Here is a 14,882-nt window from a genome sequence, read left to right as displayed (position 1 = left end):
TGAGTAGGAAAAAAGGACTTAAACGTACACATAGGGAAGGTAATGCTTTGGGGAAAAAGAATGTTAAGAAGATATGAGGAGATGACCTCTGGAAAACATGTAGTAAAAAGAAAAATTTAGGATCCTGCAAGACTTAAATTTTAAAAACTGATGGACCTGCAATCTCTCTCTTCCTTAAAAAGCATCATTCAATAAATTTATGGTCTTACAATTCCTCTCCTTAAAAAGACAATAAAGACACTATACTTTGTTGAAACACCAGAAGGGGGAGCTCTTGAAGTAGGAATCTTGTAAACCACCCTCACCCTCACCAACTTCGTCCATAGAAAAAAAACTATTATGAAAAGAAAACAAAAAAAAAAAAACGAGAATCTAAGCAATTCGGCTGATGAAACCCCCACCCAAAAAACTCAATTATGAAGCAGAAGAACACTATAACACAATATTCTAACCTAAATTAGATATTATCAAACAGCATTTAGATATAGGGACAAAGAAAATCCATCTTAAATCAGAAATTAAAAACTAACACTAGACCAAGAAATGAAGAATTATATCAAGTCAGTACAAGAAGCAAAAGGACAAAATTTAGAAATGAAGCCTAAATATAAATGCCTAATGAAGAATATATTTGAAAAAAAAAACCACAAAATATAATACAGGTATTGAAGAACAGTGGATAACAATTTAAAAATGAAATTTTAAAACGATAAAAAGTGTCAGGGAGAATATGGCTGAAATAGAAGACAGAAAAAGAATATACAATTTATATAGAATTGGAATCTCTGAAATATACACATTAAAAAAGGTTCACAGGGGGCACCTGGGTGGCTTAGTTGGTTAAGATATGCCTTCAGCTCAAGTCATGATCTCAGGGTCCTGGGATCAAGTCCCTGATCAGCAGGGAGCCTGCGTCTCCCTCTCCCTCTGCCTGCTGCTCTTCCCACTTGTTCTCCCTCCCTCTGTCAAATAAATAAATAAAATCTTAAAAAAATAAAAAATAAAAAGATTCACCAGAAGCCAGGACAAACTGACCTGCAATAATCAACTCTAACACATATTCTGATAAAGCTTTAAAAGTAATACTTCAAATATAAAGAAAAATATCCTTAGGGCCTCCTGGAAAAAAGATGAAATAATTTATAAGGGCAAAAGAATAAAACTGACATCAGACTTCCCAAAAATAATACACAAAGCAAGGTAACATTAAAAAGAAAATAGTTTAAGGAAAGTAAATGTGAATCTAAAGATTCTATATCATTTTGTTGTGCTTTGCTTTACAGGTACTGTGTTTCTGATAAATTGAAGGTTTGTAGCAATCCAGTGTTGAGAAAGTCTATGGAGCACCATTTTCTGACAGCATTTGTTCACTTTCTGTCTCTATGCCACATTTTGGTAATTCTCACAATATTTCTAACTTTTTCATTATTATTATATGTTATGGTGTTCTGTGATCTTTGATGTTATTACTGCAATTGTTTGGGGGTACCACAAACAATGTCTATATATAAGACAGCAAACTTAATCAGTAAACATATGTGTTTTGACTGCTCCACTAACCAGCTATTCCCCCATCTGTCTTTCCTCTCCTCATGCCTCTTCATTCCCTGAGACACCACATTACTGAAATTAGGCCAATTAATAATCCTACAATGGCCTCTAAGTGTTCAAGTGAAAGGAAGAGTCACTGACTCTCACTTACTTTATTCATTCATTCATTCATTCATTCATTCATTCATTCGAGACACAGGGCGGGGGGCAGAGACACACGGCAGAGGGAGAAGCAGGCTCCATGCAGGGAGCCCGACGTGGGACTCGATCCCAGGTCTCCAGAATCACACCCCAGGCTGAAGGCAGTGCTAAACTGCTAAGCCACTGGGGCTGCCCTCTCACTTTAATAAAAAGCTAGAAATTTAATGAGAAAGGTATGTCGAAAGTCCAAACAGGCTGAAAACTAAAAACCAAACAGTTTTCAGCCAAACAGCCTGAAAACTAGGTTTCTTTGCCAAATGGCCAAGTTGTGAATACAAAAGAAAAGTTTTGAAGGAAGTAAAAGTACTACTCCAGGAAACATATGAATGTTAAGAAAGCAAAACAGCTGCAGACCTGATATAGAGAAAGTTTTATGGTCTGGATGGAAGATCAAACCAGCTGCTTAAGTCAAAGTCTAGACCAGAGCAAGGCCCTAACTCTCTTAAATTCTGTGAAGGTTGAGAGAGGTAAGGAAACTACAAAAGAGCAGTTTGAAGTTAGAAGAAATTGATTTGTGTGGTTTAAGGAAAGGAACCATCTGTGTAACATGAAAGTAGAAGATGAAGCAGCAGATGCTGATACAGAGGGTGTGGCGAGTTATCCAAAGGGTTAGCTACACTAAACAACAGATTTTCACTGTAGACAAAACAGCTTTGTATTTGTAAAAGATGCCACCTAGGATTTTTGTAGCTAGAGAGAAGTCAATGCCTGGCTTAAAGCTGCTTCTTTTGGTGGGGGCTAAGGCAGCTAGTAACTTTGAGTTGAAACCAGCATTTATTTACTATTCCAAAAATCCTAGGGCCCTTAAGAATTATGCTAAATCTCTTCTGCCTGTGTTCCACACATGGAACAACAAAGCCTGGATGATACCACATCTATTTACAACATAGTTTACTGAATATTTTAAGTCCAAGAGCTCTGATGGAGATGCACAATGAGATTAATGTTGTTTTTATGCCTGCTAACACATCCATTCTGTAGCTCATTAGGATTAAGGAGAAGTTTTTATTTCAAGTCGTCTTTAAATACAGTTCATAAAGCTACAGCTCCCATAGATAGTGATTTATCTTTAGAATCTGGGTAAAGTGAACTGAAAAGCTTCTGGAAAGGATTCACCACTCTAGATGTCATAAAGAACATTCATGATTCATGGGAAAGGTGAAAATGTCAACATTAACAGGAGTTTAGAAGACGTGATTCCAAACCTCATGGATGACTTTGAGGAGCTGGAAGATTTCAATTAAGGAAGTAACAGCAAAATTGACAGAAATAGCAAGAGAACTAGAATTAGAAGTGGAATGTGCAGGTGTGACTGAATTGCTACAATCACTGCAGCATTCTTTACAATTGCAAAATACTGGAAAAAGAAAAAAAAACAAAAAACAAAAACCCTGTACATCCATACATAGGAGAGTGAGTTGAATAAATGACAGTACATTCACACACTGTAGTAATGATACTATACAGCTGTAAAAAAGAACACAGAACATCTTCATGAATTGATGTATTGTGAATTTCCAGGATACCCTGCAAGTAAAAAAATCTAAATACCAAAGAATATCTAGAATATGTATCTCTTAACAAACAAGGAGGGGAAAAAGTATCTGTTCATTGTGCAGAAAGAATGGATAAAACAAACTAAAAAACAAAACCAACAGAGATGGGGAGAAAACACTAAAATAGAATACAAACTGAAAAAATAACCTGAACTATATTCAAATGAATTCTATAATCATACTAAAGTGAGACTAAGGGGAGGGAGAAGTAACTCAAGTAACTTTTAAACACAGCTTTTGAACTATATACTCTTTTGGTAACTATATACAGGCATAAGTATATTCTGAAACTCCTTTTATTCTTCTAAAACTGCACAAAGAAGTAAATATACTGTGAATAAATGTGGGTAAAGGAGTTAGGTTCTCATTATTGGGGCAGGTGGTTACAAATATGTAAAGGGAGAGGACAGACTGACCCTTGTGTTGGATTAGAATCAGAGGTGTCAAGGTAAACTCATGGTATTTTAATACACACAAAGAAATACATATACTTATGTATACATATATACGTAAACACATACTATTTATTTACATGTGTGTACATATTATCTTTTTAGCTTTATCTAGTGAGAGGGCCTAAGGGAAAAAACCACACACACACAACCCAATGACAATGTAAACACTTAGCTCCCAGATCTTTATTTGAGAACACTATTCCCACTCAACAGAACCAGAGTTCCTTGGGGAAGTGGCTAATTTCAGTACTGAGGCAGGAAAAATACAAAATGAGTCTGAAAAATTCTGTGGTGACAGAAATTAAGGATATGCTGAAAGAATAATGAGAAGGATATGACAAAAGGATAAAGAAGCCATTTTAAAGGGCATTCCCACTGGCTAAGTCTGGGACATTTTGAGCTCTGAAATAAATAATGATAGTAAAAAACTAAGGATTACAATCCATTGCATAAAATAAGAATTATGATCCCACACTGGTAAAATGGATAGAGAATAAGAGAAAGCTCTTTCTTATCATAGAAAACTAACTAATGACATTAATGTAAAAGTAATGACAGAATTAGGAAACTATCCTAACATCTAATTCTGATAAGAGTTATAAATGGCTGGCAAAACTACTTAATAAAAGGTTTAAGGAATAACAGGTTATTTATATAATCTCAAAGTATCTTCCTAAAAGATACTTATTAATTGGAAAAGGTAAACTAGCAGCCTGGCTCAAGCTCTTAGCTGCTCATCAAACTTCTGTGACTATCCAAACTGTGTCCTAAAAGTGGGAAATGCCATATACCTAATCAGGCTCCTGAAGGACTACTAATTGCCTACTCCTTCAGCTTCCTGATTCAGGCTAATCGGTAGTCTGACTTTCAGGAGCAACTGGAAAAATTGGGACATTAGCTATATGCAGTCTAGCCCCTAACAGAGAAATTGAGAGCTGGCTATTTTTGCTTACTCATTCTGTGCTAAGCCAGAGGAAACAGTCGCTGGGAGTGCTGGTGCAAACAGAACCACCCGTTTTGTGTGTTTCCAGAGAATACATGAATGCGAAGTTCTGACCACTCCCAGAAGTAGGTCATTTGGGAGCCACTCACTTAGTGTTGACAAGCTCTTTCTAGGGGAAAGGTAGAGACCTGATTTTATTGCTGGAGCCAGTCAGAGGGAGAATACAAGGGGAAGTGCCCACTGGATCTTAAGAGCTTCCAGAAGGACTCCAGTCAGCACCTGGATGAAGGCTGATTAGAAGCTGGACTCTCAGGCAGCAGCTGGGAAAGTATGCAGTCAACTCTTTCATAGAGAAAGAATGCCTGTCCCCTCTGTGAACACTGGGGGAATAGCAATGGCAGGTGCTCACACTCCTGTTAACAAGTGCTCCTTTGTTTCCTATAGTTCTGTGGGCCTTGTGAATACAAGCCCCGTTGGCTTTCAGAGCCAGGTGATTTACAAGCCTATCCCTGGGGATAGGCTTAAAAAGCTTAAAAGCTGGGGTGCTAGCAGCCTCCGAAAGACCCTGGCAGTTGGGAGTTCTCTCCTGATTGTGTCAATGGGTTTATCTCAAGAGTATGCCTCAATGTTTCCTATGTATTGATGTGGGTATTTCCTGATGCATAGGATTATTCAACTAGTTGCTGGATTTCTCTCTGAGAGAACTGCTCCATGTGTAGCTGTATCTTTGGCACATCCACGGGAGGAAGAAAATTCAGGAACCTGCTATGTCTCCATTTTGGTGACCCCCTGCTCTGTTTTTCTTCAAAGTGTTCTATTTTGTTAATAATTCTTCTTACTCTATAACTTCTCAAGTGATTACATATATTCCCAGAGTTTAATACTACTCATGTGTTGATGATACCAGTAATTTTGTTTCAAGCTTCAAACTTACTACTTTAGGAATACAGAGTTGCTTTGCTCATGGTTTTGCTGGCATTATTCCTCACATAAAAGACAATGAAAACTGAAATTCATCTTTCTCCAACAACTTTGCTCTTTTGAGATTTCAACACTGTATGATTAAGAGATGATGACACTGAGATCCGGAGAATAAAATGCAAGATTAGGATGTGAAAATGGAAAGGAACAGAATAATTTTCAGAGGAACAGAATCTAGAGCAGCCTTGATTAATAGAGGTTTGTGCAATGATGGAAATGGTATATATTTGTCCATGTGGCTACTGAGCACTTGAAATATGGTTAGCACAAATAAGGAATTAAAATTTTAATATAAACTTTTAATTTTATTTTATTTAAATTTAAAGTCACATGTGGGTAGTAGTTAGTATCCCGGGCAGCACAGATCTACTAGAATCTCTATAACATGTTATGTACTATGCCTAATATATTTTAAGAAACTAACAAACATATGAACAGAAAAATGGAATCCACAATCAAGATGAAAAGATTTCAGTAGAAACAGACCTAGCAATAACACCAATATTGAATTTAGCCGACAAGGAATTTAAAATAACTATGATAAACTGTTAAAAATCTAATAGAGTAGATATAATTGATATAGAAATGCAGATTTCAGGAAAGATATGGAAAACTATGAAAAGAAACCAAATAGAAACTTTAGACTTACAAATACAGTACCTGAAATAATTAAAGGAATCTCAGAATGAATTTACTAAGGTGATTGCAATCCTGTAGAACTTTTTGTGGTCAGAGGGTAGATTTTCCTCTACATGCCATCTCTATTATACATACTCTCCTTAATGGAAATTTCGTTATTTTCTACCAGTAACAGCTATATAAAGATGTATGGTTGCCTTCCGAGTTGATGAATTTCTCAGAATTACTTATTTTCAGGCATAAACAAGACCATAATTTGGCAAGATAAAGTGAAATAATTATAAACGAATAAAATATCCTCCAAGGTTCCTCACATCTAAGAGATTCAAAGACTTTATCAAATGACCATGACTAACTTGAAATCTGAACTAAAATATAATTTGGTTACACTTAAATAATGTAAAGTGAATTTTAAGGACAAGATGAATTAATGTTTGCCATGTAAATATCTAGCTTTGCAAACTTAAAATATAAATACCTTACTAAACATATATTAAATATCAAACAAAATTTTAATTACCCTCTTATCCATTTCATAAGATGAAGCTTCTGTACTTGGCAAAAGATGGGTGATGGTGGCTATTAGAATCTGTCAGCAAAGAAAAAAAAGTTCAAAATATATTAATGATGCATCCATTAAATGTTAATGGTAAAGTGACATAAAATCTATTTGATGGAAGTTTATCCTAAATACATTTTCTAATTCTAAAGACATTATCAATGTTATTGCAAAGACTTTTTATTTATTTTTTTTGCAAAGTAACTTTTAATATGTAAGCTTTTCAATCATTTATAATCCTCATGTGTATGGAACCAAAATCCTATAAACTCTATCAACTATAGATTTCTTACAAATTCAATTCAGGAATCAATATACATAAACATATATAATATGTGTTCACAGAAAAATGAGAGGATATAGATAAGCAAAAGATTTATAAAAATCATCTGCAATTCTATCACTCAAGAAATCTACTCTGCTCAACAAATTAGTTATAGAAGGAATGTACTTCAACATAATAAAGGCCATATATGACAAACCAACAGCTAACATCATTCTCAATGGTGAAAAGTTAAAAGCTTTTCTTCTAAGGTCAGGAGCAAGTCAAGGATCACAATTGCCATTTCTATTCAGCATAGTGCTTTAGTCCTATCATAGCAATTAGGGAAGAAAAAGAATGAAAAGGCATCCAAATCTGAAAGGAATTAGTAAGATTATTTGTCTGCAGGTGACATCATCTTATACTTAGGAAACCCTACACATTTCACCAAAAAAGTGTCAGAACTAGTGAATTCAGTAAGGTTTCAGGGTTAAAAATCAATTGCATTTCTATACACTAACAATGAAATGTAAGAAAAAGAAATTAAGAAAGATTAAGTACAGTATCTTCAATAAGTGGTAGGAAAACTGGATATCCAATGCAAAAGAATGAAACTGGACCCCTATTTTATACCACTGACAAAAATTAACTTGAAATGGAACAAAGACTTAAATTTAAGACCTGAAGCCATACAACTCCTAAAAAAAAAAAAAAAAAACAGAGGGAAAACACTCTTGATATTGCTCTCGGCATTGATTTTTTGGATAAGACACGAAAAGCTAAAATAAATAAGTAGGACCATATCAAGAGCACCTGCACAGCAAAGGAAGCAAAGGAAAAGCAAAAAAAAAAAAAAAAAAAAAAGGACTTGAAAAGGCAGCTAATGGAATGGGAGAAAATATTTACAAACCATATATCTGCATTAGGGGTTAATACATAAAATAGGGGATCCCTGGGTGGCGCAGTGGTTTGGCGCCTGCCTTTGGCACAGGGCGCGATCCTGGAGACCCGGGATCGAATCCCATGTCGGGCTCCCGATGCATGGAGCCTGCTTCTCCCTCTGCCTGTGTCTCTGCCTCTCTGTCTCTGTGACTATCATAAATTAAAATAAAAATTAAAAAAAATGATGAAGATTGAATCAAAGCGTTTAAAAAAAATACATAAAATAAATGAAGAACTCCTACAACTCAATAGCAAAAAAGCAAATAATCCAATTTAAAAATGGGCAAAGAACTTGAATAAACATTTTTCCAAAGAAGACATTTAAATTGTTGATATATGAAAAGGTGTTCCATATCACTAATTATGAGGAAAATGCAAATCAAAACCATGATGAGATATCACCTTCCATCTGTTAGAATGGCTATTTTCAAAAAGACAAGAGATAACAGATGTTGGCAAGGGGGTAGGGAAAAGAAAACTGACACAATGTTGGTGGGAACGTGAACTGGTACCGCCTTCACAGAAAACAATATGGAGGTTCCTCAAAATATTAAAAATAGAACTACCATATGATTCCCACCCACTCTATTCCCCCCTTCCCCCACAGCTCCCCCAAAAAGAACTATCATATGATTCAGCAACCCAGTTCTGAAGGAAATGAAATCAGTATCTCAAAGAGATACTTGTACACTCATGTTCACTGCCACATTATTCACAATAGCAAAGATATGGAAACAATATAAATCTTTGGATAAATGAATACAAAAAATATGTATGTGTGTGTGTATACACACACACACACACAATGGAATATTATTATTCAGCCGTAAGAAAGGAAAACCTGCCATTTATGACAACCTGGAGGGCATTACTATAAGTGAAATAAGCAGACAGGCAAATATTGTATGGTATCACTTATATGTGGAATCTTAAAGAACCTGATTTCATAGAAAGAGAATAGAATAATGGTGACCAGGGGCTCAGAAGAAAGGAGGGAAACAGGGAGATGCAGGTCAAAAGCTATAAATTTTCAGTTATAAAAATAGTAAGATCTAATGTACAGCATGGTGACTATAGTTAATCATATGCTGAATATCTGGAAGTTGCTAAGAGTAGACCATTCTCACAATAAAAAAAGACAAACAACAGTTAATTATGTGAGGTAATGGATGTGTTAATTATCTAGACCTTGGTAATCATTCCACAATTATCAAATCATCACGTTGTATACTTTAAATATAAACAATCATGTTTGTCAACTATTTCTCATTTAAGTTGGGGGAGGAAATAAGGAAATTGACTCTCAGGGTGCCTGGCTGGCTCAGTTGGTACAGCATGTGACTCTTGACCTTGAGGTTGTGAGTTCAAGCCTGGTATTGGGCAGAGAGTTTACTTAAAAAAAAAAAAAGAAAAGAGAAAGAAAAAGAAATCTACTCTCATCTTTCCAGACATGTATGTGTGTACGTATTTGTGGGTAAATATGTTTTTTTTAATTTTTATTATGTGGTTTTTAAAATTAACTTATGTTATACATTGAATAGTACATGAATAAATTTGATACAAAAATATGAGATAATAAAAAATTATTAAAAGATGGCAAAAAAGGCACACAGTGTTACTCTGGAAATTTCCTGATCTCATTAAATTTTTTATGTGCATGCTAAAAATACATAGGTAAATTTATTATATTTTTATTGTATGCTATTATATTTCTGTAAGTTATTGCATCAAGTAGAAAAATTCCTCTGAATATACTTTACATATTAAAAGGCTTTATTCACTAACAGAATCTAGTATATTAGGGATGCCCGGGTGGCTCGGCGGTTGAACATCTGCCTTTGGCTTAGGGAGTGATCATGGGGTTCCGGGATCGAGTCCTGCATCAGGCTCCCTGCATAGGGCCTGCTTCTCCCTCTGCCTGTGTCTCTGCCTCTCTGTGTGTCTCTCATGAATGAATAAATAAAATCTTAAAAAAAAAAAAAAAGAATTTAGTATATTAGATGCATCTGCTTAATATTGGTCATAGAACTGGGCTTCCTTTCCTAACTATGCAAATAGGTAAACCATTAGTGAAATGCTCTACAATTTTGGAATTTCATTTCTTCATTCAACTAGAAGTTGAATAATATAATAACTCTTCATCTGTAGCTACTGACCACTATACAGTATAATGAAGTAATCTACAAAAATCTGCACACTTAAGAAGTAATTAGATGAGTATTAATATAAAAACTGATAAAGAAAATAAGGGAAAGGATTTTCAGGCTTTCCCAAATGAAAAAAAAAATCTGCTTAAAGAATGATCTTAATTTTCAAACAATCCAATCTTAAAGGGTAAAATTTTCAAAATTTTTAAATTTAAAATTTCAGAAATTTTCAAAAGTTTTAATACATACATAATCTGTATATTCACACTTACATCCTACATAATAATTATAATAGCTACAGCCAACATTTATTAAAATTTATGTCCTGTAATTTTTATGGCAAAAAGTTCTAAGCACTCTATATTTTCTCATTTAGTCTTCAAAGCAACTCTATGAGGTCGAGTGAAGGTATGTTCAGAAGATAGTAAACTGACTCAGGTACCTGGACAACAGGATATTTCAAAGGAATCTCTACATGATTTTGAAAAGATGGGCTCAGTCCTCATCCGGAGGCTTCAAATTCCCAGATAAACAACATGAGTCTTATTTTATAAGCAAAGGAAAACCACTCAGCAATACTGTTGGGTTTTGATATAAGTCATATGAATGTGAAGGATGATTTGAAGGAGAAGACCTCAGAAGCCAAGAGACCAACCAGAAAGCTACCACAGTATCACAAGAAAGAAATAATGAGGGAGGTCAGGTGTTGTATAGGAGACACAGAATTAAAATGAAAAAAAAAAATTAAAACGCAAACTCCATCTATGATTAACTGAAAAGTAAAGGGGATGAATCAAAATAATACCCTGATTCTGGTAACTGGAGGGATGTATATTTTCTCACCTAAGAGAGGTTGAATAAAGAATATATATTAATAAAGACAATGGCAATTATAAATTTGCAGGTAGCATTTAAAAAACCAAGATCACAGTCTCCTAACATAAAATACAAGGAGATTATCATGAACTTTGATATCTCGAAAAAGCTGCCCGGGTTGCCATAACTTAGCCATGCAAAATTTAAAGAAAACCATTAAATAATTTTATATTTCAAGGTATCCAAATCTAAAGATCTTTAACAGGGCCACAATAAATAAGAAATACTCACTTGAATAATCTTCAAGGGAGAATCAGGCTGATAAATCTGAAGTCTAGGTACATAATGAACCAGCATGTGAAGCATGTTACAAGCCACATGGGCTACTGTTTTATTAGTAAACTGTAACAGTAAAAACAATTAAAAATATTTATTAATGCATTAGCTGCTGAAAACCTTTAAATTTTATACATTTTTGTCATTGTATATTTATTAAAATATTAAAATAATACACACCTGCAAAATAAAAACTGACACCACATTACAAAAACACAATTAAGTTTTTTTTTAAAATTTTATTTACTTATGATAGTCACACAGAGAGAGAGAGAGAGAGAGAGGCAGAGACACAGGCAGAGGAAAAGCAGGCTCTATGCACCGGGAGCCCGACGTGGGATTCGATCCCGGGTCTCCAGGATCTCGCCCTGGGCCAAAGGCAGGCGCTAAACCGCTGCGCCACCCAGGGATCCCAATTAAGTTTATTTATTTATTTTTTAAATGCTTCTTTTTTTTAATTTTTTTATTTATTTATGATAGTCAGAGAGAAAGAGAGAGAGGCAGAGACATAGGCAGAGGGAGAAGCAGGCTCCATGCACTGGGAGCCCGACATGGGATTTGATCCCGGGTCTCCAGGATCGTGCCCTGGGCCAAAGGCAGGCGCCAAACCGCTGCGCCACCCAGGGATCCCTTAAGTTTATTTTTAATTTTGAATGTTTGCCTCAATTAACGTTTTATTCCATTTTCTCTTACCTGGATTTCTGCAACAGCCTGCAAACTGCTCATTTCCTTATCAATCGTTTCCCCATTCCAATCTGCTACAAACAACACTTTCAAATTAATCTTCTAAAGAACTGCTCTGATGCTGACGTTGTCTATGCTTAAAGCTCTTGGATGACTCCCCAGTGGCATAAACTCAAACTTGTTATGGCATAAACTCAAACTTGTTACGCTTAGCTCTCTATGACCAAACCTCCCCAACTCTTCAAGCCCTGACCAAATGTCTCCACTTTCCAAGTCTTCTCCATTACCTACATCAAAGTAATCACGGCTTCCTCTGACCTCAATCAACATTTTATATGCATCACTCATTTGGTTCTCTTACTTTGTTTTATTATTACTCTTATTTAATTTAATCCTTTTTAGCCATCATATTATTAATCTCTTGAGTCTAGTATTTACAATTATTTTTCATTCTGGTATACCTCAATGTGACTAACAAAGCACCTCAAACATAGTACGTATTCAGAAATACTTGTCAAGTAAGCAATATTTGTACCTTTTATGTTTAGAATTCTATATAGATACTTTAAAACAAGTTTTAAAACAAAACTAATATGCATACTTTCACATGCAAAAAATTTACTTATTCAGACTAATAAATCAGGTTATTATTTTTTAACAAATTGTACTCTGGTTACAAAGACAGCACTTAACTTGAATAATAAAGCCAAAATACTGAATAGCTCAAGAATTCAGGAAGTATTAAGGAATGAAAAGTAGGTTACAAAATACTGATTAGGAAAAAAAACAACCCTATATATGTTGTTAAATGACACCAAAAGTTGAGATAAAATAGGTTGATAACCTTATATCTTAGTGATACTAAGATATCCTAAATTCAAGAGTAGAACAACTCTGAAGGAAAAAGTCAGCATCAAAGAAATAATGTAATGACAAATTAATAAAACCATTTATTAAATGTTTTAATCTGTAAGGACACAAGATATAATTAACATTTGGAGAAAAATAGTCCTGCATTCTTTATTAATATATTCCACTAATAATATATTCCACTAAATACATTTTTTTACCTTTAAGGAGACACAAATTACATTCAGAGCTTCCTTGATTTGAGGATGATGAGACTCATGGACCAGTTCTTCACAAATCCAAATACCTAAACTGCACAGTGCTACACATCTGCAAAAAAGGCAACCAACAATGATATAAACAGAAATAGATGAGCCTTTAAACAAAATGAAACCACCACCACAACCAAAATACCGACAACCAATCTAGAATGAACAAGCACTGTTTAAGTGAATCAATTTCTTACTCTGCACATTATTTCTTCTTAAGCAAGTGAAAGAAGGAGGAAAGCACATGACCCCAAACTCAAAGATTAATTTTCAGTTATAATTTACTACTAAGGTGGGGATAACGCACAGGACCTTTGTAACAAACCCATATTAACAAACTGATATTGCCATAAAGCTTCCCAAACAAAAATTGTAACTTTCAAAAAGGAAAGAGAATGATTTTGACAGCACAAAATGAACTTTAGCAAAAACATGAAGCTGATGGGATGTCATATCATCTTCCTTCCTACCTTCCTCCCTCCATCTTTCTTCCTTTGAGAGAAGGTGGGAGGCGGGGAGGGAAGCAGAGAAAATTTTAAGCAGGCTCCGTGCACAGCACAGAGCCTGACTCCATCATGACCTGACCAAAATCAATAGCTGGACACTTAAGTGAGTGACTGAGTCACCCAGGTGCCCCTAAATATTATTTTCATAACTCTTAAATTTAACAAAGCTGATTACAAATTCTTTGTAAAACAAATTGGCATTACAAATAAAATTCATATACTTTATAAACGATTTCCAACAGAAATAGAACTGGTAGAATTTCTTCTATTCCCTAATGTCTTATGAAACTTCATTTCCTTGTTTCAACCGAGTTTTTGCTTGAAAGGTATTATTTGATGACCAGAATCATTAAAAATTTCATCAGTGTGTTCAAGTATTAGCTTCTAATGAAGCACATACTGGTTTCCCTCAACTCCTAAACAAGTCAACTCCTTGTAATATCCTGGTATACTTTGGCATGTCCCGATACCGACATTGTTTTTGTTTTGTTTTGTTTTGTTTTACCGACATTCTTAAATTCTGTAGAATGTTAAATTCCAGAATAATTGAATGCAGAAGTATCTTTCATCCTGAACATAGTGGACCAGAAGTTTGTAAGTCTCATCTTTCAGTTTATCACAGTGTTCATGCTAATAAATTATTTACTAGCAAAACTACTGGTCTTCTAGGCTAATTCTACTACTTTATTTCTTCCCTACTGTTACCTACCCATTAATATTACAGATCTAAATAACCAGGTTTCAGGTTTGGCAGTGGAAAGAGCTACAATCCTAAAGTAATTATGAACTCTGAAGTGAAGCAAAGCTCTCCATGGACGTAACTAACCACCACAGACTGGGAGTAGAATGCTTATTAACATGTTTTTATAATAGAGGGGTAAGATCAATTTGTGTGTGTTTCCTACATTCCTCAAGATAGCAAAATAATCTAGATTATTCCTAGAATGGCTCAACTCTCCTCCTGGTCTAATTTTGGGGGATAAGCTTCTAAAACCTTACATTCCTGAAAGGAAAACAAGTTTAGAAAATGCTTCTGTTCAACTTTGGGATTTTCTTACATTTTCAAGCAAGCTATTGTGTTAATGATTTCCAAGTCTACTTACAGGCAGCTATATGTTTTAGGCTTCAGTGTTCTTTCATTTCAGAGGCAACATAGTGTTTTTTTTTTTTTTTTTTTTTTTTAAAA

The 14,882-nt window shown here is 34.7% G+C and overlaps 1 protein-coding gene across 7 annotated transcripts in view; it reads right to left on the bottom strand.

Annotated features, from left to right (window-relative positions):
- The window catches only part of RALGAPA1 (Ral GTPase activating protein catalytic subunit alpha 1), a 249,558-nt gene that overhangs the window by 101,408 nt on the left and 133,268 nt on the right, over nt 1-14,882 (bottom strand). For all 7 annotated transcript variants that reach the window (XM_055309354.1, XM_055309357.1, XM_055309353.1 and 4 more), the window contains 3 exons: nt 13,143-13,251; nt 11,344-11,454; nt 6,847-6,915 (listed from right to left, as the gene is read on the bottom strand). In XM_055309354.1, coding sequence (XP_055165329.1) covers nt 6,847-6,915; nt 11,344-11,454; nt 13,143-13,251 — 289 coding nt within the window. The remainder of the gene's footprint in view (nt 1-6,846; nt 6,916-11,343; nt 11,455-13,142; nt 13,252-14,882) is intronic.

This window comes from Nyctereutes procyonoides, unplaced genomic scaffold (assembly GCF_905146905.1).
Source record: "Nyctereutes procyonoides isolate TBG_1078 unplaced genomic scaffold, NYPRO_anot_genome, whole genome shotgun sequence".
NCBI lineage: Eukaryota > Metazoa > Chordata > Mammalia > Carnivora > Canidae > Nyctereutes > Nyctereutes procyonoides.
This window is presented reverse-complemented; position numbering and strand designations above follow the sequence as displayed.